We start from the raw sequence: 24,819 nt of genomic DNA, 5'->3' as shown, positions 1-24,819 counted from the left end.
ATTCACTCACACCTATGGACACTTTTGAGTCGCCAGTCCACCTGCAACGTGTGTTTTTGGACTGTGGGAGGAAACCGGAGCACCCGGAGGACACGCGGACACGGGGAGAACACACCAACTCCTCACAGACAGTCACCCGGAGCGGGAATTGAACCCACAACCTCCAGGTCCCTAGAGCTGTGTGACTGCGACACTACCTGCTGCTCCACTGTGCCGCCTGGTTCCAGATCACTATTTCTTTATTTTAAAGATACCATAAAGGGGGCTTTATTTTTTTTTTCATCAAAATCAACACATATACCTTCATTGGCAGTTTTGTATAGGATATGCATATATATTGAGAACTCTATATCATATCACCACTATTGTAAAGAAATACCTATGAGTCACTTTGAACAACTCAATTTATATATCTCAGAAGTTCACTGTAATTTCAAAATAATCTGTGGAATTCCTCTTTAGTTGTAGGGCATACTTTGAAAGTTCCATCTGCCTTTTATGATGTTAAAATTTCAAGATGAATATCCAAATATAATGGCTCAGATTTGCTTGGAGTAAATCATACTTTTTTTAATGATGCATTGACATTTGAGCTGCTCTGGTCTGTAGGGCCTCAGCAGTCAGTGTTTTTGATTTTGGATTTATGGCTAGGTCTTCTTAAGCAGCTATGTGCGCTAGTGAAAATAGGAAGTATATTAAATACAAAATATAAATCTAAAGTATAAAATCAGTATACATATATTATAAACTATTAAAAAGCATTTTCAACATTGTCATGTGTAATGCTACTGATCTCTAAATGTGTTTAATAATGGTGTTTTAATTTTTCTATCCAGGATACAAGTAAATGATCAGATAGTAGAGGTAGATGGCATCAGTCTAGTGGGAGTGACCCAGCTCTTTGCTGCTACAGTCCTCAAGAACACAAAAGGAACTGTCCAGTGAGTCCTCATCTCTATACCTACTAAACACAAACACAGAAGCAGTGACAGTGTCCTGGAGAAAAACAGATGGGTCTAGCACAGATATTTTTAATACTCATTAGCTTATGTGATGAAAGTTTACTTTAATGGAATCACTGTGTTGTTCATCCAGTCCCACAGAGCTCTCTAATCCATAGAACTCTCCTTGGTATGTAAATACTTGACCACAGGCAAATGAATGACGCAAATAATGAAGCTTAGTTGTGAAAAAACAAGTCTTACTTGTTGTTTTATGATATTAAGTCAAATTAACTGTCATGGACATGGACTGGCCCCAAAACACGTATAATGACACCGTACCTTTACTGTTGGTGTCTCTACATGGAATTTAGGAGTAAGTAGCCTAGAGGGTTTCAAACTGATAAGCGAAGGTCAACCATACCCACTTCCTCTTCACTAACCTAGCATACACTGTGCAGCTTCCTGATTGGGCGGGAAAAGCCAGGGACACAGAGTGAGGTGGCACGGCTGATCAGTGAGACTTTGGAGCAGGAGAGACACCAGCAACAGCAGCGACTGGAGGATCCTTATGAACAGTCTACGGAGGAGGTGAGTCAGCAGGGCACTGCGCCATACCAACACACACTGTCTGGGGCTGACTGGCCTGGAACTTAGAGCATACCAGATATACTGAGTTAGAGTCAAAATGAAGCTCCTTTCATTTTGAAGGTTGTTTTTATGAATAAAAAAATGTGCATACTGTTGTGCATTTCGTCTGTGAAAAACTAGTCTGGATGTATAGAGATTTTGTTGCTTTGGAATCTTAACAGACATAGCTGTGCTCACAACAGTCATGTGTATTATGCAAAGCACAAGGGCAGTATCCAGTGTTACCTTTTCCTTGAGTGCTGATTACACTAAAGCTTACAATGCTCAGTTATAAGCTACCCTTGCTCTGTTTTTTTCACCTTAAATTTGGAATATAGGTATTCACTAATGACGTGTAGCACAAACAATGAGGGAAAATTTTGGTATATATTAATACTTCCATGTACCCTGGTGGATAAACAACAGTATGGAATAGATCTTAGGCATATTAGTGTTTACCATTAGAATGATGAATTTCCATGTGCATCCCCATGACAGTGTCTGAGATACAATTTTGTATTGGGTGAAGTCATTAGTTTAGGGTTTTTTTTTTTTTTGGGTTGGTTTTCCAAATTGGAATATATATATATATATATATATATATATATATATATATATATATATATATATATGCACACACATATATGTAAAATGTTTCAGGAGGAGCACTATGAGGAAGAGGAGGGAGAGGAAGAGGGGATTGTAAGCTCAAGTTTCGGTGGGAGGGTGAAGGAGGTGTATGATCTACCTGACAGTGAGGGAATGTTCCTGCCATCAAATATGGATGCCACTCAGCTCAGCTTTAAATTTAAAGAGGTATTACATGAATATAATATTTTTAACATATTTTAATAAACTATATAAACTACATTGATGCTGGTGTCAAAGGAAGATTACAGTATAAATATATCTCCACAATAATCATGTGTGTCCATATAAAATAATGCATGAAGTTGAAATATGTTGATGCATTGTTACATGCATAATTTCACTAAACATTTTCTATCACTCAGCTCCAGATAAAACACGGCATAGCTGTGACTGAATTAGAAGGTCTTAAAAAGAAGGTACTGTATATTTGATATTCTGTTGTCAGTTTTGACTTTTTAATGCCAGTCAGTCCAGCACTTATTTATAACGCACCCAATAATCTTGCCACCTCTCAACCTGAAGCTGAACAAAATGTTGTTGACACTCAGACCATCTCCCAATTTGCAGAATAAAACCTGGTATTTTTAATAGTGGCACAGTAAAGACCATGTTGTAACTGTTAATTAACATATTTATTAAACAAACATACTTTCAAACATGAACACAAAAATTTTTGGTCTGGGTATTTTCATTCATTTTGTCAGACTTGATTCTTATCTGTCACAGCTCTGTTTAAATGTGAGCTGGTGACTCCAGCTTGCCAGATTACATTTAGATTTAATGTGCAGAGAGTAGAGATAAAGAAATAAATGAGGAGATAACAAAGTCAGAAATGCAGAGTAAAATCTGATAAACGAAGGTGGCTAACTGTGAGAACCAAATCATATATTTCAATCCAAACTGGGATTCTTGGGAGATGACATCAGAACATGTGAGAACTTTTAAATATTAAGTTGTAGGCTTCTGCCTTACACTGTATGCTTATGCAAACCTTTCCTATGTTAGCTGAGGGAATCTGAGGAAGCACAAATGGCATGGGAGACACGGGAAGCACAGCTGGAGAAGAATATAATAGAGAACTCTGAAAGAATCACCTACATGGAGAAGAATTGGTTGGATGCTCAGGCACTCTGCAAAGCCATCAATGAGCAACTGTCAGAAACTCAGGATCAGTTTGAGGCTCTGGATAAGAAATACAGCAAAGCAAAGAAACTGTTGAAAGACTACCAGCAAAAGTGAGTAGAAGTCATGATATTGCTGTATAATAAATGTATAGTATAAATTTTAATTAAATAATTAATTGTTTTTTTTTTGACAGAGAGCTGGACTTTGTGAAGAGGGAGGAAGAACTGAAGAAGACTTTGGAAGAAAGGGAAAGCTGGTACAAAACTCTGCTAGAGGATTTACAACAGAGAGTAAGGACAGAGGTGTTTCTTGACTAAAAAGAAAGTTGGTTGAGGAAAAAAAAAATTGGTTGGTTGTTAACAATATCCCAATTATCTAGCTGTATCAGAAAATCCTTGCAGCATAAATAAAGTTGAGTGCTTAATAACAGACACCTTTCATGTTTAAAAAAAAAATTCTGCAGTGAAAAAAGTGACTGCAGTGATTTCCGGCATATTACTAATGCAGCAATACAGGCTGAATTGGGATTTTACAACAAAAACTCAGTTATAGTTAAAATGAAAAATTACATGTGAAATGCATTGACATCTTAACTTTATAGCATGAGGTTACCTTTAAGAGTAATCCTAGGAAGTTCTGGTTCCCTGCATCCTGCATTGTTAAATTCATATATTTGAGATTTAATTTATAGAGCAGTTTTTCACACTCATATGTGTTGTTTTAATTTGTTAATCTCCCAATTTTTGCCTAATTGTTGTCCAAATCATTTGATATTTCCAAATCAAATTCTGCTTCTTTTCCACCTTCTGCTGATTCACTGCCACCGAACAGTTCAGAGCCTCAAAGTTCAATGGAAACCCTGACAGACACTCGTGCTAGCTAGCACTGCATACAATAATTGGTGAATGAGGAAGCCATCCAAGCTACCCCAGAGTGCAAGGACATGTGTGTGTTCTAGGACTCCTGTCCTAGGATGGCTAAGGCATCACCTAAATATAAGCATTGTTTTTAACAATCTGGTTGGATGATATATATTATGTATGTATGTGTGTGTGTGTGTGTGTGTGTGTGAATATCCTACACTTTATATCTGATTTTTGCTTATAGGTATCAGCCTTGGAGTCTCAAAATAAGTCTCAGGACTCCACAGCAGAGAGCATCAATGAGGGACCTGGAGCTTCAGACAGTAAATATGCAGACCCTCTTTTGCCAGGTATATCAGCTTCTAATTGATATTCTGTTTCCTGTTCATTGTGAATGTGGCTTAGTTTTAACATTTATGATACACATATGGTAGCACATCAGTATATTACTCTAAAAACCTTACAACCTGCTAAGGTTCCAATGTAAATATGTTTGTTTACTTACTGGTTTAGTACCTAGATTTGAAATTAAATAACCAGTTAAAAATACTGAAGGCCCAGCATTTAAATAAGTTGTATTAAAAGACTGAGGGATGTCACTTTAGATCTTTTTTTATTTGGCATTGTTTAATATAGAGCTGTCATGGACCAGATGTATAATCTGATGAGTCTCACTTGGAACCCTGCAGCTACTGTCTGCAAATATGCTTAAGCTAGGATCATGGAGACTACAGTCAAAATAATCCAAAGCCATGCATTGATCCAATCAGATGAATCCTCTCCTTTAATAACAATGTGGTTTTCTTGGACATAATGAGGTTGTTGTTTATGCCATTACTAATGATTGGCGATTGCTGCACCATTCATTATGTGACAAGTTCCAGAATATAGTTGCAACACACTATAAATATAGAACTGTAAAAGTACCAAAATCTTTAGTCTTAAACTTTACACAAATCCATGTGGACTACCAGCTGTCTCACTGTAGTAAACAACTTACTCAGTTATTATATCAAGCATCTTGAGTTGTGATTAATGTATATGTCGTCATGTAAATTATAGTTAAAACATTGGTTTGTTTTCAAATTATAAAACAACACAGCAGTCCTACAAACTAGCCAAAGAATATTTGAATACAATTACGATTAAAAATGTCTAATTCACAGAAGCTGACTGGAGTGATGTAGTCCCAGAGACTGAGCTTTTGGATACCAGTGCACATCGGGCCAAAGGCCAGCTAGCCCAGAAGGCCAAACGGCAGCCTCCATCACGCAGCAAACTCAGAGAGGCCACTGGCTTTCCAACATGTCCTGCTCCGGTCTGCTATATATAATCCAAATGCTTAAGAACTGCCTAATATATGAGTAAAAACATTTAACCAAAACCATGAATGACAGCTCCTCAAATAAATGAGCTAAATAAATCTACTAAGATACATTGTACTTTGCCTTTTTATTTTCTATAACTCTATCTGTCTTTCTCTTTGGCTCTAGGTGGAAAAGGATGCATTTTCAAATCCAGAGGTTCCTGTTCCTCATAGGAGGTCTGTCCATGATAGTCTGTCCTTGCCAGTGTCCATGTCTCATCCAGCTAACGGGCAGAGGGAGGAGCTTAGCAAAGCACAGCCCATGGTTAGCCCCAAAATCATAGCGGATCTTTCTGGGTCACCCTCTCCTCACAGAGCTAGTGCAGATAGTACAGAGAGCCCCACACTCTCCCCACCCAAAGACTCATCCCCCTCTGGCTTTCTGAGAAATGTTAAGAAGAGAGAATCAAAAGGAAAAAGCAAAGACATTAAAGGTAATATATTTGTTATAGCAAAGAATTTAATAAAAAAAAATCGTACATTATGGCAATAGCATCTTTGCCCAAGCATGTGTGATTGTGACATTTTAACGACTGTGACAGCTTTTATATCGCAGCACATGATGCATTGTATGCATTGTTTTACGTCATTATTTTAGATGAGTCCAATGATGGAGCCGGAAAATCCAAAAGACGATTCCCAGATTTTGGGTAGGTGGTGTAAATTTTGGTTTAAAGTTTCTGGTAATCAGCAAAGTGTAAACAACTCCTATTAATTCTAGAATCTGTGCTTCTTTAGAGGACTCCGAAAATCTGGTGGGAAAGGAAAGAAACATGACAAAGAAACCCTGAGAGCATCACTCGACAGCAGGTAGATATTGAATGTCATCAGATCTCTTTTAGAATTACTTCATTAGCAAGAGCTACTCCTATTACGGAAGAAGCCCAAAAGTACAGCCCTCTTTTTCTTAGAAAAAAAAAAAAAAGGTTTCGTCATCTACAGTATGCAATATAATGAAAATATTCTAAGACTCTGGACAACTGTCTATATCCACATTAACATATAAACTACTTATAAACAAGTTTAAAAAAAGGCTGCTGCTAATCAATTTATTTTTGTGAATGTGAAATTCGGCTTTATGATTATTATACATTAGGGTGACCAGAGGTCCTCATTTTTAGACTTAAAAAAATGTCTGGGCGGAATTTCACAAACATCCGGGATTTTGTTTTTCTAGAGCTCACATAGAACTTCAAGAGGTTTCGTTCACAAACTAGTCCCACCCTCCCCTACTCCGATTGGTTCGCTTGAGTGAGAAGGGGGATTGGTGAAGTAGCCTAAAATCTTCTGATTGGACGGTCTGACTGTAGAGCTACCGTTATTGGTCGATAACCTTCTCTGTAAACATTTAATTGGTCAGTCTGCACGTCAGTAGTCTTTGTTTACGTCAGGCAAAACTCATGTACCTACCCTCATCTCAAGCAGCTATGCAGAAACATAATTGTAAGTTCTCGGATGAATTAAAAAAGAAATACCCATGTTTTCCCATGTGTAGCAAATAAAGGTGTAAAGGACCTAAAAGTACACACAGGTTCGTTTAGCTAAGCATACAACAGCAGAGAGGGGTGAGAGCTCATTACCACCCCCCCCCCCCCCGTGACCTGTCCTCTTTTTCACCATCTCAGATCTGGTCACCCTATTATACAACAGAGCAACTAAATATGACTTCTGCATTTAACCCATTTGAGGCTGCCAGTGAAAACACACACACACACACATTTGAGTCCCAGTCATGCTCCTCCAACCATTGGGCCACAGCTACCATCATTTAAAATTGAATGGTATTGAATGACAGGTGGAATTTTGAATTATTTTTTTTTAAATCTTAAAGAGAAGATTGGCCATCTGACTTGTCAAAATTCAGCAATTATGATTGTATAATTCTGAATTATTATATACAGGTTTTGGAGCAGTATGTTGCAATGCAGACCTTGCCTTTTTTGAATAATGTTGAACAATTCGGCATCCAAATCAGTTCCTTCAGTCCTTACTCAGAAAACTGCATACAGTTTTTTGATGGTTTTTTTCCCCCCATTACGTATTTACCTGTTTCATGAATCTGCATTTACATTCTGACTTTCTTGTGTCCAGAGGATCAGCAGAGTTGCTTGAGGAGTCTGGGGTAAATGTTTCACCTTCAGAGTCCATGGCATCAATCCCCACATGCATGCCTTTCTCTTGGTTTGGTGAAAAAGAGAAGGAAAAAGATCGGGATCCATCGTGTTCTTCCAGCAGTCTGCCTTACACTTCAGCGGAGCCCAGTGAACAGCAGGACCGCAAGAACAAGGTGCTTACGCTATTATCTTCTGGTTCTGTTAGTTACAGCCTCTTCTTAGTTCTTGTCAGTAGATCCCTTCTCCCTCATTCTCCCAATAATGAATGGACACACATGGGTAATCCCATCTCACCCCTTGGTCCTACCATTTAGCCCTACACTTCTGTTTTGCCTAGGCTTAGTGTGTCTCAGTTGTTGTTGGGGAAAAAGGAGTAGGCCACATCTTTAGGGCTGTGTAGCCCTTGAAACTCAAAGTGGAATGTTATGAATGACTTGTGAAACACTGGCAGTATAGCAGAGCAACCAAACAAACAAACCCACAAATGTCAGTATTTTCCCCTTAAAGAACTACAGGGTAAATCAGAAGTCGCTGGACACCCTTTTATTTCTTTGATATGCTGCATGATCACCTTCCCATTGGGGAAAACTTGCTCTTGATCCAATATGGTGGCTTTCAAGATGTTCCAGACAAAGCTTAAAAAATAGGCCCCCTCACCTGTCACCTGTTATGACTTTTGACTCAGACCATTTGTCATTATTTGACACCCTTTGTTATTATCAGCCTGCTTGACTACTTATCAGTTGCATAAATAATGAAATTATTTGGAAAATGTAAAGTGCAAAAAGTTAATTTGATTAAGGTACACATTAAATTCCTTGCTGCTCAGAACTGATTTTTGTGGTGTTTATCCAGAGATCTCAGAGTCTAGATTTTGTTTTAAGCTCAGAGGCCTGTGACTCTACTCTGCATTGAAGGAAACTCACATTTAATTGTATAGTGCCCTAAACATCACGTTCGAGTTTCATGTTCTTATTCAGATACATGGGTATCCTCAGCTGTGACTTGAATTTAATACTGATCCATTTCAGACTCCCAAGTCCAAAATCTAGTGACTGCTGCAGTCTTTTTTTGTTCAGTTGTTTAATGTACAAACAAACCTGCAAGTACATGTTTAAAAATACAATTTCACACTGTTACTTCTAAACTATGGCAACCATGCATTTTTGAAGTGAACTGTATTAGTAGATTGCACTGGTCTCACTGCCAGGCTGTCATTGGTTAGCTCTGACATGTTACTGCTCATCCCAGAAGCTTATAATGAGAGAAAGTCTAGCAAATAATCTACTACAGCAGTGTCCTCATTAAACTAAAATTGAGGTCTGTGAAAAGAAGAGGAAAAATACACACTAACACATTTTAACATTAACTCTATGTCCAATGGCGATAATGTAACAGAATACTAAAATAACTAAACATTACCTAAAATAACTGTCAGGGAGGTTGGTAAACTGCTGTACAGCTTTAGTCAATGATTATTGCAACTTGAGACTAGTGCTGACAGAACACTGAGGGGGAAAAAACGTGGAAGTACACTTAATATGCTGTTTTATTGTACTATGTCTTATTTTGGGATAGTCTGCACTTGTGTTTTAAATTATATTTCATTCTATACCTTTTCCTTTGGTAAATATAAGCTACATATAGTACATGTATCACCACATAAAACCCTATATTGGTGTACATGTGTTATATTTGAAGATATTTTAGTGCATGTACCTCAGAGGAGAGCATAATGGATAAAAATGATATAAATATTTATGTATTCACATAAATAGCAGCTTGTGAGGAAGAGGTTGAAACTGAAAAAGAACTGTGAACTCATGTGCTGCATTCCTGCTTCACTAACCATCTGGTACTCGTCATTGACCAGAAAGACAGATGAAGAGGAAACAGTATGAAAGCAAGAGAAATTTGAAGGAGAAGAAACAGGAAAAACGGGGCAGAGAGAAGGAGGGTGATGAGCAAAGGGGCACAGACAGAGTAGATTGAGACAGAAAGAAGGTAGTTAAGAGGAAAAAGACTAGATGAGACAGATTACCAGGCATAGCCCACGGAGACTCCCTTAAAACACTTCAATCTGTTCGGATCACTGGGACTACATCTACATGCTGTGAAACCTGCCCTAAAATGTCAGGACTGAGATATTGAAAGAAATGAAGCCCCTAAAACTGGATAAATAGTCTGAAGTGAATTCAGACTACATTATACAGCTATTTCTTGGTTTTTACAAATGGGGAGGAAATTATAATGCCAACTGTGCCCTTGACTAACCTCCCTTTTTCCAAACAGACAAACCTCTCCTGGTCCTCTCTGTTCAGTCGATCCTTAGATTTGGTACAGTATATTTATCCCGCTCACTCCTAGAGGAGAGAGAAATTCTAACAAAATAGTACCTGGTAGAACTGTATTTGAACTTACTAATACAAATAGAATCTATGTTTTTGTTGGATGTAATAAGTGCATGACACTAAAGGCGTAATCTTGTGTAGTGGTATTTATACACTTTTGAGTTCATGCCTGAACTTGTGTTTGCATATCCAATGAAATCTAGTTACCCGCATGTCTATTTTTCCCTTTCAAAGTATTCTCTATACATTGCTTTAGTGACTTCAAGTAGGTTTATACATTTTTTTTTTCAGTTTTTGTCATAATGTTGTGTTGTGTTGCTTAGTTTTGTTTTATTTGTTTGTTTGCAAGTGAAACTGTAGTTGCTGTAGAGTAGTTGGCTTGTTGTCAAGATCACTGTTATTTCTGCATGCTGATTGATCTTGCTGAATGTTACCCACTGTGGACGGTGCTGGCACTACTGTGCATTGTCTAAGTTTTTAGAAACTGATTTGTGAGACTGATTCATCTTCACTCAAAGTAGGTGTACCTAATCTATTTTAGATATTCACAAACATGTGCAATATCTCATTTTGCTCCTTGAATCTCATATCTAAAATTTCTAAATATAAACCCCATTACAGAAAATTTCTGCAGTTTGTAAATAATAATAATAATGATAATAAAAAACATTTTAAATGTCGAACATTTGCTCAATTTGAAATTAGGACAAGGACATGTTCACGACTGTGATCCCTCACCTCTTCTTTTAAGAGCACTTTGTGAATGTAGGAAATTGAAGTGACCATTCACTGTAGTTTTAAAAGTAAAATGTTTTCCCATTTTTGCTTCATACAGGATTTCAGCTTCTCAACAATTCTGTGTCTCCATTATAGTGTTTTTTGTTTCATAATGCACCAGTTGTTTTCAGTGTGTGACGGGTCTGGACTAGTTTAGCTCCCAGACACTCTTCCGAAACAGCTATGCTGTTGTAATCCATGCAGAATTTGGATCATCAAAAAAGGACAAGGCCTATATGGCTGCGTGTTGCTTCAGAACTTGTATATTTCATTCAGAATCAACAGTGCCAGAATTTACAGTTACCTATGTCCTGTGAACTAATGCACTCCCATACCATCATGGATGCTGTTGATAACCACATGATTGCATGATTGTAATAACCACAACCACATTGTCCCCATCTTCTTTAGCCTGTAGGACATGACATCCATTATTTTCCCAAAAGAATTTCAACCTTTGGTTTGTCAAACCATACGACACTTATCCACTTTGCCTCGGTCCATCTTACATGAACTCAAAGAAAGCAGCAGTGCTTCTGGATCCTGTTCATTAATGGTTTTGTCTTTGCATTTGTGGATTTTGTTTCCACCACTACAGAAATGAAGTGCGTGAGTATGAAGGCTCAAAGACCAAAACCAGACAATATTGATTTTGGACCTTGTTTTTTGCATATAGAGATTTGTCTGGATCTTTTAACGATGTGATGTACTGTGGATAAAGAAATCCCCAAAGAATTTCTTATTTTAAGTTGAGAAATTTTGTTCTGGTTTTGTTGCAATATTGGACTGCAAAGTCTCAATGGTGAAACACTCCTCACATTTACTTCTCTTAGATGCTCTTTTAAAACTCAATCATGCCACTGATGATGATGCTCATCACTGCATTTTGTACAGCATACCAGTTTTTCTGGAAATGGGGTTTGTAAAACTGCAGACATGTTTTAATTAAAACACACATTCCCTTCTTTTAGTAAACGTTTTTATGGTTCAGCAGAACCAGCACATCCTGACAACTGGGGTATTTTCAGTTCTGTGTCACTCTGAATCAGTCACACACACTGTCCACAAACACCTGCTGTCTTTGTATTCTAAATGATTAGTGTAGTTTGTTACAGATGTATGTGTGTTGTGTTTTCCCACTTGTTCCAGAGCTGGTCAGTACTAGATGATTCAAATCCAGGCAGTCCCAGTTCAGAGTTAGAAGGGCTAGTGACAGAGCCCAACATGTCAGGCCGCTCGCATACTTTTACCTTCTCTTCCAATGAGGTGAGTGGTGCACAAGCAAACCAGCAAAACCCACACAGGCCTCCCCGTGCTTCTATTGTTTTGGGACTGCCACAGAAGGTTACTGCGAAGGTCAAGAATTGTGTGTAGAAGGGAAATTGCCCCTCATAATGAGTGCCCCTGTAGTTCCTGTAGTGTGGCTTTTTTTTAGCTTGATTATGAATGGGTTGGAAGGCTGCATGTTGTGTTTATAGTATGCTTTATATGGCCAGATGACTATTACTGCTGATGTGTGATGCTTACTTTAAACTGAATAGAATCTCTATATTTATGTTGTTGCACTTTAGCTATGTAGGTTTTGTTTGTTTAGATTTTATAAACGTGTCGTTTTTTGTTTTAGGTCTTTAATATTCATAAACATTGCATGTTGTAAATGGGTGATGTCATGCATAGATACATTTTTGAAAAAAGTCCCATGCTGTAATGATTGAGAGCATGATTGCTGAGCTATGCAAAAATCAATTCTTACGGCTGCTGTCATGCATGATATAGGAGTCCACTTTGCTTCTTTTTAATGATCAGGAAACATGTTTATAAATATGTGTAAAATGTGATTATTTTTTACAGACATTCAGCATAATTCAGTCATTGAAATGCAAAATGCTGAATAGCTAAAGAGGTGTTAAATCATAATCTAATTGAATGATAACTGGAAGATCAAACTGCAACAGGTTGTGTGCTTTTGTCTGTTTATCTTGTAGACGCTGGATGATGAGCCTTGCTCTGGAGGGAAAGACTACCAGTGGCAGAACCGATCCATATCTGAGTGGACAGTTCAGCAAGTGTGCCACTGGCTAATGGGCATGAACATGGACCAGTATACTCCTGAGTTCACTACAAAGGGCATTGATGGACAACAGCTTTTGAACCTGGACAGTGACAAACTCAAAGTGGGTGAATATATTAATTACAATAAAGAAAATGCTTTGTAGTTTAAACAATGTTAATATTTCAAAGTATAATTTAAAACCTCTTCATTAAATATTAATAAATGTTTTAGTTGACTTAAGGTTACCTTAAATTTGCTTGAATATTTGATAACTGTCATATTAAACAGGACAGTACAGTACTCACATTTGTGATTTAAACATCCCGTACAAATGTGAATACACCTGTACATACATTCCATTCCATGAGTTTTTCCTTCAAAGTATGCTAAAATATCATGTGTATAGTTGTTGGGTTCTAAATCCATTTTTCATGCTTGCTGTAAGCTGGCCTTCATGCATGGTTTGTCACTTTTATAGATATACAAACCCCATTTTCAGGAAAGTTGGGATGCTGTGCAAAATGTAAATAGAAACTGTGCAATGATGTGCAAATCATCTAAGCCCTGTTTGTAATTGAAAATTGTACAAATTCAACACTTTGTGTTGAAACTGAGAAAATATCGTTTTTGAAAAATGTTTGCCATTACGCATTTGATACCAGCAACTCATTTAAAAACATTTGGGACAGAGAGATGTTCACTACAGTGTTGCATCACCTTTACTTTTAACAACACTGTTAGAAGAGAAGGCAACTTCACAGATAGTGGTCTAAACCCCTGCAGTGATTTCCACAAAAGGAATGTGTCTGTATTTATTTGCCAACTGAGGGCCCCAAGACTACAGCCAGCCATATTGGTTTTGGGCTTTGTCATTGCACATAGAGATTTCTATGGATTCTCTGAATCTTCTACTATTGTGTACTGTTGATGAAGAAATGTCAAGGTTCTGTGCTATTTTAAGTTAAGAAACGTTATTCTTCTTTTTCTTTCACAGAAGGTCGAACCACTTCACATCTTTATTTTGGAAATACTTAGCCTCGCTGAGATGCTCTTTTTAAACCTGATCATGTTACAGAGGTGTCGCTAAGCAACCCAATGATGTTTGTTTTCAATTGAAAGTTGAAGTTATTTATATATATGTTTCAATTGAAGTTATTTTTTATACCATTACATTTTGCACATCATCTCAGCTCTTTGGATATTTGGAGTTTGTATGCCTATAATGAAAGTTTTGAATATATTGAGTGCACTATTATGTGCTTCAAATTTTTGCTTTGTCCTACACAACTTTATTTTGATACCAAGTGTCATGGATGCTACCTTTTTAAATTTAGATAAAATTAAGATAAAAAACTAAAGAAAAGCCTCCTCTGCAGAATTTTAGTTTGATCATATTGCATGGTCATACCCCTGGATCAGGTCTGGCTATTAAAACCAAAGGCCTTATTTCATGACTAAAATGGATTACTCGACTGTAACGTGTTTTATTCTTTTCCAGGTGCTTGGGGTCTCTAGCCAAAGTGACCGTGCCATGATTAAGAAAAAGCTTAAGGACATGAAAAAAGCACAGGACAAACTGGAGAAACAACGTGAGAAACGTGAGAAGGAAGCAAGAAGAAGTGGGCGACTGCCAGCCAACACTGATTCTGTCTGCTGAGGCCACTGTGTGCTTGCACTCCCAGTCTCTTGCTTTCTTTTTTTATTTTTTTTTTTTTCTTCCCCCTCTGGACCCTTGTCACAGTTGTGTCAAGCAGGCAGGCAGCTGGCAGCTCAATGCCATTTCATTCCACAGCTATAAGTGCAGCACGCAACAGGCAGGACATGATGGCACAGCAAATAAGGCACTCTAATACCAAAATAATCCATTGTTAATCTATGTAAAGCTCAGAGATTGAGCTATATGGCTTTGTGGCTCTTTCTAACCTTGATAGATACAATGCGTAAAGCATGTTAAAAAAAAAAAAGTGTCAAACCTACCAAGTGCAAATACTTCACCTTTGGCCTTAACACTAAAAGACAAGTTAGAGTCAATGTATCTGTGTCTCTCTAGTATTATCAATAATAACAAATACTACAAAAAAACCCTAATTCTCGTGCACTGTTACTAGAGACCTAGTGTTGCATGTAAAAAACTGAAACCCTTTTAAAAGGCAGAAGCTTTTTTTAGAGAGAAATATTTTAATAGAAAGGCAGTTGTGGAACATCTAGATGACTGAGATTTTGAACTGACCAAAATGTTTATTGCATTTTATGAGCACACACAAGATCATTTCTACTGTATTAAGGGAATATGATTGGACAGTGGTTGTATCTCTTTTTGCACACACAAATACCACTAATATTGTGGCATGTGTAATGCTTTATAAAACAGTTTATATTTTTACTTTTTAAAAAGGAAAAATTTTACCTGTGGCCCTGTTTTTTTTTTTTTCGGTGGGGGGGGACTTTGTACAGTCAAAGAGTAAGAGCACTATATTAAGAGATATAGGTTGATCTGGTTTTTAAATGTACAAATATTTTATACAGCTCTATTACACGCATAGCTTTAAGGAAAAACATTTATTGATTTTGTACTTTTCTACTGAGTAGAATAGCTTATATGGTAGTCCTTTTTCAAATTATAAAAGGAAAAATACATTTTTAAGGTGTTGCTAGTTTTTTTTACTAATATTTTTGTTTTCTGGCCCTGTGATCTTAAACTATTGCTCTTGTACTGTATATTAATGATTTTGTACCACAGTAGGGTAAAGTGATGAATCATAGACTGCAAGATTCATATCCTTTTTTTAAGAAGGGAGAGTGCAATCTTTTGATGCAGATCGGTTACTTTCAGTTACATATTGCTTACTTTAATTCATCCTGACTGTAAGATGAACTGTTGACTAAGCCTCAATAGATTTCTCTTTGTAAAGGGGTTTTGATTGTTCAGCTGCATGGCTGTTTGGCTTACCGTTTGAGGTCCTAATTTCCAATCATTTCTCTGGTACAAGTGTATAAGCTGCACCAATAAATTTATTTTCACATGGGTTTGTGTGGCTCACCAGCATGCTCTAAGACAGAGGTATTCAACCTTCTTTTATTATTATTATTCTGCCAAGATCACATAATCTCATTTGTTCAGAAATGTGTCTATTATTAACTAACAGAATAAGATAAAAAAAAAATCAGTATGTGACAATAAGATTCTTCACTTTTCTGCACCTTTGAACAGAACACATGCTCTTGTTCCATGGAACTTTCTCTGTCCATGTGCAATTAAGAGTATGAAAACCAGATTCCCCCCACTGCCAATTATTACACTGTGTATTCCTTGTAATTCCTTCCTAGGAGTTTGAAAACCTCTGTTCAAAATAATCTTTTTTTATGTATTGATTGGCTGTTTTATCAGGCACACAGTCCTTGTGCATTAAAATAGAAAAGTTGACTACAGGGGGTCCTCGACTTACGACGTTGATCCGTTCCTACGTCGCGTCGTAACCGATTTTCGTTGTAAGTCGGAACATACGTACATACTGTAAGCACTTATCCTATCCTAACACCTATCCTCCTCGGTCCCGAGCCGCGTAACCGTGTATTCTTCTGCCACGCACACCACACACGAAGTTCGCGTTACGACGTTTACGACGCAAAACCACTTAAGTCGAAACAAGGCTTTATACAGTAAATGGGAGATGTGTCGTAACCACGAAACATCGTAACTCTGCACTGACGTAACCCGAGGACTTCCTGTATTTGTTAACACATCCCCTACAGGTAACACAAAAAGGTTTCTATTTAATTGATGAGTTATATATTCCAAGGAATAAAATATTTTTTAAAAATTGGCAAAATGTTTGAGCAGTCCATGTTTTTGTTTTATATATTGTAATATTTTATATATTTTTTTAATTTTATAGAATTGTGTGTTATCTGCAGAGGATATGTTTGCCTGTTTTCAATTTAAAAATCAACAAAACCTACTATATGCACTTTGTACATGTAGTTACTGACTGTAGACTGTTTATGTACAATCATTCAGCCACCATATCACACTGTCAGTGAAAAGGGATCACCACTGGAATAAATAGTAAATCACTGTCTGCACAGAAGTGATACCAACAGCATGCACAGCAGTGTATTCGTGAGGGTTGCAACTGGTATAAATGTATCAGCCACAGCAATCAATGTGTTACTGATGTAATACTTTCAACCCAGCAGTGATATTAAACTATTTAAAAGACCCACTCTCATTGTGCCATGTAGTAGATGGTCTACACTCAGTAACTATACCTGCAACACTGTATACTTTGTAAATTCCCAAAAAAAGCAAGTAATGCTCTTTCAGGAACAGTTTTTGAAATGTGCTGCAGTTTACACTTTAACAGTTGCCTTTTAAGGCAGAGAAACATGACTTAAACACTTGGTTTACTCTCAACCTTTATTTGGTTGAAACATAACGAGCATTAAACTGTACATTTTTATGTAAAGAGCATTACACCTAATACAAATAATTATGCTAAAGAAAAGCACAACCCCCTTTCATTCCTGTGGTATTGTGAAGAAGTTTTATATACAAAGCAGCAGGGTATCATCATCATCATCATCAACCTTGGCTAAATGAAGAGTAGCCTGTCTGTACATTGTCAGTTGCACTACACACTCTCAGAGAGGAAAAATACACCCCAAGTGGAATGTGATGCAATTCTAATTCAGATCACTACATAAGCATTTTAACTGAACACCATACATTTGAGAAAATACTTAAATAAACCAGAGTTCATGACATAATTATATGAACAATGGCAAGAAACCACAGTCCACTCTCAATTTTAAGTAGGAATTGTGATTATTTTGGTGACCAACCAATGTTTCGTTTCAAGGACAAAACTCTTCCAGAATTCAGGCCTCTTTCACACCTGGCATTTAAAAGTGGCAAGCATTAGTATAGGTGTGAACGCAAGTACATGGTGAGTGATTATAATCCAATCACTCATACAACATCCTGAGGTGGTCAGAGACTTGTATAACCACATTATTCTTATAGAGTGCACACAAAAGGTCCTCGACAGGTCTCGGAGGGGAAGTATATATATCCCTGCAGGCCGGAGACCAGCAAGAACAAGGGCCATAGGTGGATACCAGCAAGTGGATTAGGGTAAGATTTAGGATAGGTTTAGGGTTCTACTTCCCACTTGTAGCTGTCTCCAGCAAGCAGATACCCTTCTTGCTCAGAGAGCGATAAACACAGGCCACATCAACTACTTCACTGCCCCAGCCAGGGTTTTTAAAATATTTCAAATGGTAAAAGTTTGAAGCTGTAAGTTGTGGGAGTGTTTGTTAATGTTATTTTGTTATGTTTCTCACAATCATAAAATTATGGCGTGTTTATTATGTTTCTAGGACAAAAAGAGTTATTTAAGTGTGTTTTGCAAAAAATGGGGATTGCACTCCACCTCGCCCCTCCTCCAAAGGAAATAATGTGAGAAATCTGATAAGAAGCAGTCACAAGAAAAGCACAACATGCCAGGTGTGAAGATCTATGAATTTTGGCAGTCGTTTGTGATTGGATCGTACCATGTGTGAACCGGGCCTCAGAGTGGATGCTGCAGTTAGCTTAGCTAGCTGCCCTAACGTTTTAATGTAAACAAATATTTAAAACTGCTGTTAAATACATTAAATTCAATAAATACCATTGTATGTATAAAATGTATAGAGTAGATCCCTTAGGAAACACGGGGCAGCATTTATGTTGCCCAATCTGTAACATCAATATATTTGAAAGGCATCAAATATAACGAAAAGCAGTCAAACTAAGATTGAACATATACCATCTCTATCACATGTATGGCACTAAATTTAATTAATCATTTCAGCTAACTTACAATGCAAGTGCAAAGTAAAACTTTTTTTCAGTAGTGCAATAATTAGAATTTTCCACAAATCATAATACATTAAATTCTCCCTTCAAAATAAAAATGTTCCCTAATCCCTGATCTGCCTTGATGCTGAGATTCAGATTTTCAGTTTCCAGCCATACATTACACCTAACCTTGGTCTAAATTTCAGTGTTTTCAATTGTTTTTTGGTCTAGGCCTAAACCTAATCTGTCCCAGAGAGTATCGTGCTCTAAATGCTACGAAAGGTGGTCATGTCCTTGGGCTCTTTGCTTGGCACACACCAGTCATCTGCCTCATGGATGGTCTTGTAATGTTTCCATGCTGACTTGTTATAAACTGGAAGCCTTTCAATGGACTCTGTAGAAAGTGCCTTAAAAAAGTGATTCATAATTACAGTTAGAATATTTCTTTTACTTCAACTCATAGATAAGCATTTTGTTCAACTCAAACACAAAAATCCTGAAATTCCAGAAAAGTTGGGGCATTTTTGTAAAATGCAAGAAAAATATCTGTGATATTTGAATTCCCTTAAATTGACAAAAATACAAAGAAAAAATGTGCTTTGAAAACATTAATTCTGAATTTAATGCCTGCAGCACACTTCATAAATATTGGGACATTCGTGTTATAAGAATGAAAAGTTTACACATTTTCTGAATCACACTTTAACTAGTTTTATGAATATAAAATGTTAAATTCAAGCATTCACAGGCTCAATCTTTGAACTGAAGTGACTGAACACCACTGCTGAATGAGTGTGACCTTTGAGCCCGCAGGTGACACTCTAAAGTATTAAATATAGCCACAAGGGGTTTAGAGCACTTTAAGTGGCAAGAGTATTTATTTATTTAAAATGCAGTCCACCACTGGAACATGAACTCTACTATGCAAGGACAAATTCATATCTATTCTATCTGGAACTGCTAACTGAGGCCATGTTAATCTCAGCTGGTCCAGAAGACAGTAGAAATGTGTGCTGTGGTCAGCCTAAGTCTTGTAAAAAGTAAGAATGCACAAAAATTCCAATTGTAAAACCTTCAGAATTAGCATCTTAAATTCCCAAATAATTAAACATTGTAACTAATGGGAAAAGTAATGTAACACAGTGGTAAATGTGCCTCTGTCCAGTGCACTGCAGGCATCAAGTTCTTAATATTTACAAAATACAATCAAGTGAAAACATTGGAAATTTATTCTTTTTGATTTGTCAGTTAAAAAACAAAAAGCTTCTAAAAAAAATATATATATATATATAAAATGTGATTGGACCAGATAGCACTGCTGCTGTATACATATATTTCTTATTTCATATATAATACTTCCAACTTCAACAAAATATTTAATATTATTCTTAGATATACATGAAACCACTTACTCTGATGTATATTACTGCATCTGTGCCATAACCCTCGAGAGAGTAGAGCTTTAGGTCCCCTTGAAAGTACCTTGCATAGAGTCTGGAAAGCGGTAGACCATAGCCATAACCAGCCTAAATACAAATTGTAATAATTAGTGTGATTTTAATGTTCAAGTTAAAAATAAAGAAAGCCCATAAACATAGAACAAATATACAATCATTAACAGCCTGATGTTAAGGACGTACAGACTGATAACTAACGATATGCATGCATTGCCTTAGATATCTGGGCATCATAAAACATTTTGGCTGCGGATTAAACTGACCAGAGGTGCACGAGCTGCGTCCATCTGGGGTCGTGGGGCAGTGGAATAAGTGTATGTGAACAATCTGTCAATCTTCCTCAGTGGAACTCCACCCCCACGATCACTGACCTTTTTTAAAAAGACAAAGTATATATATATGCTTGGGACAACTGTAACAACAGATGCATTGATAATAATACAGTACTCAAGTAATGATGTTAAATGAGAAATATTTAAGTATCTATGTGTGTGTGTGTCATTTTTTTAACAAAACAACATGTAATTTCTTGACATCAAAAGACATGTCTTCCAAAAAGGAAAATTCCATTCACACTGCACTTTATTCCTCATACATTAGACATTAGTAATAAATGAAAGTAGGGATTAAAGTATGTTCCTGTACCTTTACAGACAGATCTTCATTGCCCAGAACAATCTTAATATGGATCGGAGGGTACTCCATAGCATCTCCATACAACTCCATAGTGGCTCGCATGGCATTCTAAAGGAGTCACAGTGCATGTTATATCTGAGGTTGTCAAACAGCAAAAAGCAACATGTTAACTCTAAAAAAAAAAAAAAACGGACTAAAGTGTAAATATTTTCAAACTGTCTTCATGATTATCGCTGGAGACAGCACGGTGACAACATGTAGTGTTTCTGTGACACAGCTCCAGGGTTCTGGGGTTGTGGGTTCAATCCCTGCCTCAGGTGACTGACTGTGAGGAGTGCTCACCTTATGTCAGTGTGAGTTTCCTCCGGGTGCTACAGTTTCCACCCAAAGTCCAATACACATGTTGGTAGGTGGATTGTCATGCAAAAGTGCCCAAAATTGTGATTATTGACTATATGAGAGTTAGATGCCCTGTCCAGTTGTGTTTCTGCCTGTGCTTAGTGATTGTGAGTAGGCTCTGGACCCACCATAACCCTGAACTGGAAAAGCAGTTACAGACAATGAATAACATTAGAAAGACAAAAAACCAACAGTACCTTGAATAATTCAAATACCATATGATATAAATGGGATGGCACATAAACCACGGTTACAGGTCTTTTTGGTTCTTTAACTGCAGAAAGAATTAAAACAAGTATAATTAATTTTGTTTTTATTTATTTCACTTAATTTTCAAAAACAAAGGAACTTACAACCAGCTGTTCTATTACCATTGAATTCTTCCAGTTTTATTTCTGGTGAGTTCATATAGTATCGGTCACACAAAGATTTAGCATTTTCATAGGCATCTATAACAAAAGATATTTTAGTAGAACACACAAGCAAGCAATGACAAGATTCTGATTACTCATATTCTATTAATAGTCCCTTACCTTTAACCACGTCAGTGACATTACAGTGAGGATCAATACTGCCAATCTGTTTAGGGTGAGCTGGGTTCACCCGCACTCTTCCTCCAAACAGCAGAGCTGAAATGGGCAGGGACAAGTTCTCTATAGTACAGGTCTTCATTAAATAATCACTGTGGAAAATAACTACTAACAAAGAGGCTAATAACACTATTTGTAAAATAAAATAATACATTCAAACTTTTATACGACTTCATACACAAATTATGCCAGATTAAAAGGCTCTTACTATGCTGGTTTAAGAGCATTCTGATGGAGATTCTGCTCATGTAAAAGCGGTCCAGGAAATACTGCATATTCTGGCTAGTTATTGGGTCAGTGCCATAGGCCTCCTTGTACTCCACCACTCCCTGAGCCATGGTAGGCACTACATCGTTATGCCTGTTCCGGATCTTTATAACTGTATCTGTGAAACTAAGAGCAGCAACAATATGCTAATGTAGGAACAAAACAACAAACAAATAACACATTTACATAGGATAGTTCCAGATATTATTTACATACTCAGATGTCACTTGTTCATCGCTGGCATCTTTGTCTTTAAATTCAAGGATATCTTGTAGACTCTGAACATACCTGGAAAGGAATGTGTAATGAGATGCAATAAAGATACTTGCCATAAAAAAGAAAAAAAATATTCCCCCTTGGGCCCAGTCTACAGAGGTTGTACAGACTGTATGTAACTGATGCTCAACTAAATATGAAACAGAATACAGGAATATGAAGCTAACTAGTCCATTAAGTCAGACTCACCAGCTTTGCACCAAGCGCACTGAAGGAGTCCTCAGCAAATTATCAGGCAGCAAGTTAATCTCTTTCATAATGTTTGCTAGCCTGACTGGAAGTTCCTGTCTCAGGAACATAAATGATGTTTTCTCACATGCGTTTTCTGAACCTGGTGTAAGAAGACAAACATAATTTGCAGATTCAAGAAAAGATTTCACCCTAGGAGTTTTAAAGCTTGTTCTGAGCATGCCACAGGGCACCTTGATAAATCTGAACTCTTCAAACAGTACAGAACCACACATTAGCTCTGGAAAAAAACATTACTTAGTCAATGACTTATTATTATCTTTCTTATGATTTAATGATTGTTAATGGCTACGTCTCTTGTTTGTTTATGTTCTGAAGCGCTGCATCTTTTAAGGTGGAACTATGTTTGAGGAGAAAATTACTATTAATACATGGCTGAGGTTTAACTTGTCTACAACTTTTTATTTACACTTTGAATGACCACAGAAACTCATTTGTTACTTGGGTTGTTTAGTAGGATGGATGGAGGGATGGATATACCTTCATGCAGTCAGCAGGCTCAAAATTTAGATTAAGTTCCATCTACAGCAAAAATATGTCAATATTAACCACCTATGGAGCAGGAATAGGGCAATATCCTCATCTTGGTTCATGTTTTTCAAATTTTACAGGTCTATTCGTATAAAACCTCCAGATGCCCACTCTCTGCCATGAAAAAAAGAGAGAAAGCCTAGCAAAACGAACTGAGACCCTTTTTTTTGCGCTTTGTAAACACAAGCAACCAGACTGGAGAGAGAGCAAATGGTAAAGAAATACCCTCAACAATGTTAGAAAAAGTGTTTTTGTTTAAAATTGTGAACATCACCTTTAATGAAGTGAACAGTTTCATTTTATGTCACTGGTGGCTACGGGGACATACAGCTTTGTTGTTTTAAGTAGCCTAAGCCTGGTGTTTATGCTGGTAGATCTTTCATTTGTTCAGGTTCTGAAATGTGATCTTATATGTAAAAAGGATGGTGACCACTTTTCTCAACAGTGCATGTTCAATATCGAGAAGATAATATTATGTTTACAACCAAGTTTAAATAGTCTTCATTTTGATGTCCTCTCCGATACTTCTATAATTCCATAATTCTATTTCTTGGTTTTGGATCCTGCTTTTTTGTTCTCAAGTCTTAAGGCCCTGTTTTGAAGGCATATGTACACACACACACACACACACAAAACAGCATATAGAAACCTACCGAAGTCCAGAAATTGCTTCATTGAGAGCGGCGACGGGGAAAAACGGGAGTATTGGTCAATCAGCTTCCCAATAGAAGAGCTGTTCATTAGAGTCCTCAAAATCCTCATTGTGGGAGTTTATATTGAGCTACCAAGCTTTTTTTATTATGTCAGTTAAGTACGCATCGTGTACATGTAGATAGAAAGTGCTCTGTGGTTCTGTAAAGCTGAAAAGGCTAAACTGCGGCTGGCTCGAATGTGTAAAGACTGTGCACCTGGATAAAAGCGCCGGTCTTTGACAGACTGTAGCTATACTGTGTTCGTATTATACCTTCAACTAACTTTCCGTTATCTCTTTACTTTAACAAACTTTAATCGTTGTGCTGTATTACACCACACTCTGTAAACAAGCCCGGCTACTGGCGCTTATCTGACATCATGACTGCCGTAACGATAACGTATTCCTCTCCGCCAATCACGTACGTCTCTATTAACCGCAGCAGAAACTCAAGAGCCTGTTAACACATACTGTGAGCATTCCCCAGTTACAGGAGTCCTGCAGCGAGGACATATATGTGTTGTCAGTAAGGTTTCTTGTTTGTCATAAGCGGCTACATATTCAACAGAGTTCTGTGAACATTAGGACTGGTTCTAATATTTTTCATGCTCCCTACATAGTGCACTTCAAAGATCATGAAAGGGTGTCGTCTACAGCCCAATAATGCTCTACACATTAGACCCGGAGTCATGCAACTTCTTCACCCTTACATTTATGTACAGTAATATTAGATATATTACAGTTATATTTATTATATAGTTGTATTTTCACATGGCTTTACTGCACTTTATAGGAAGGACAAAGCGATTTGGGATTCAGCCTTTCACCAGGACCTCTCTCTCTGCGCCAAAGTAGAAGTTTGAAGATGCCTGAACGGATTTGAGCAAGTCTAGGATATGATGTACATACAGGGTTTACATTTTAGAACTAAAAGAAACAAACGTCATAGATTTCAGGGGAGCTTTTAGCCAATGAGGATAAATCTCAGTCGTCATCAGGCTCTATCCTCTCTC

The 24,819-nt window shown here is 37.2% G+C and overlaps 2 protein-coding genes across 5 annotated transcripts in view; one reads left to right on the top strand and one right to left on the bottom strand.

Moving 5' to 3' along the window:
• ppp1r9ala (protein phosphatase 1 regulatory subunit 9A-like A) overlaps positions 1-17,162 on the top strand; it is a 31,765-nt gene extending 14,603 nt beyond the window's left edge. Inside the window, exons 4-18 of one of the 3 annotated variants that reach the window (XM_066641343.1) lie at positions 837-941; positions 1,403-1,532; positions 2,232-2,387; positions 2,585-2,638; positions 3,228-3,457; positions 3,541-3,637; positions 4,455-4,560; positions 5,377-5,528; positions 5,704-6,010; positions 6,175-6,226; positions 6,315-6,386; positions 7,668-7,863; positions 11,968-12,084; positions 12,804-12,992; positions 14,370-17,162. In XM_066641343.1, coding sequence (XP_066497440.1) covers positions 837-941; positions 1,403-1,532; positions 2,232-2,387; positions 2,585-2,638; positions 3,228-3,457; positions 3,541-3,637; positions 4,455-4,560; positions 5,377-5,528; positions 5,704-6,010; positions 6,175-6,226; positions 6,315-6,386; positions 7,668-7,863; positions 11,968-12,084; positions 12,804-12,992; positions 14,370-14,528 — 2,122 coding nt within the window. In that variant the 3' untranslated portion in view covers positions 14,529-17,162. The other 2 variants (XM_066641344.1, XM_066641345.1) reach the window with 2 other exon arrangements.
• A 140-nt stretch (positions 17,163-17,302) lies between these two features.
• pdk1 (pyruvate dehydrogenase kinase, isozyme 1) lies at positions 17,303-24,346 on the bottom strand. 2 transcript variants are annotated; one of them, XM_066641354.1, is made up of 11 exons: positions 23,769-24,346; positions 22,525-22,666; positions 22,276-22,347; positions 22,001-22,185; positions 21,736-21,831; positions 21,556-21,651; positions 21,400-21,476; positions 20,813-20,911; positions 20,431-20,538; positions 20,123-20,236; positions 17,303-19,117 (listed from the first exon to the last, which is right to left on the bottom strand). In XM_066641354.1, exons 1-11 carry the CDS (start codon positions 23,875-23,877, stop codon positions 18,977-18,979), a joined length of 1,239 nt encoding a protein of 412 aa, XP_066497451.1. In that variant the 5' UTR covers positions 23,878-24,346; the 3' UTR covers positions 17,303-18,976. The 2 variants fall into 2 exon arrangements, with proteins under 2 accessions (XP_066497451.1, XP_066497452.1); XM_066641355.1 differs by having other exon boundaries at positions 21,574-21,651.
• Positions 24,347-24,819: the final 473 nt, after the last annotated feature.

Source organism: Hoplias malabaricus, chromosome 12 (assembly GCF_029633855.1).
Source record: "Hoplias malabaricus isolate fHopMal1 chromosome 12, fHopMal1.hap1, whole genome shotgun sequence".
NCBI classification, from domain to species: Eukaryota; Metazoa; Chordata; class Actinopteri; order Characiformes; family Erythrinidae; genus Hoplias; species Hoplias malabaricus.
Note: the sequence above shows the minus strand (reverse complement) of the source record. Positions and strands in the feature narration are given on the sequence as shown.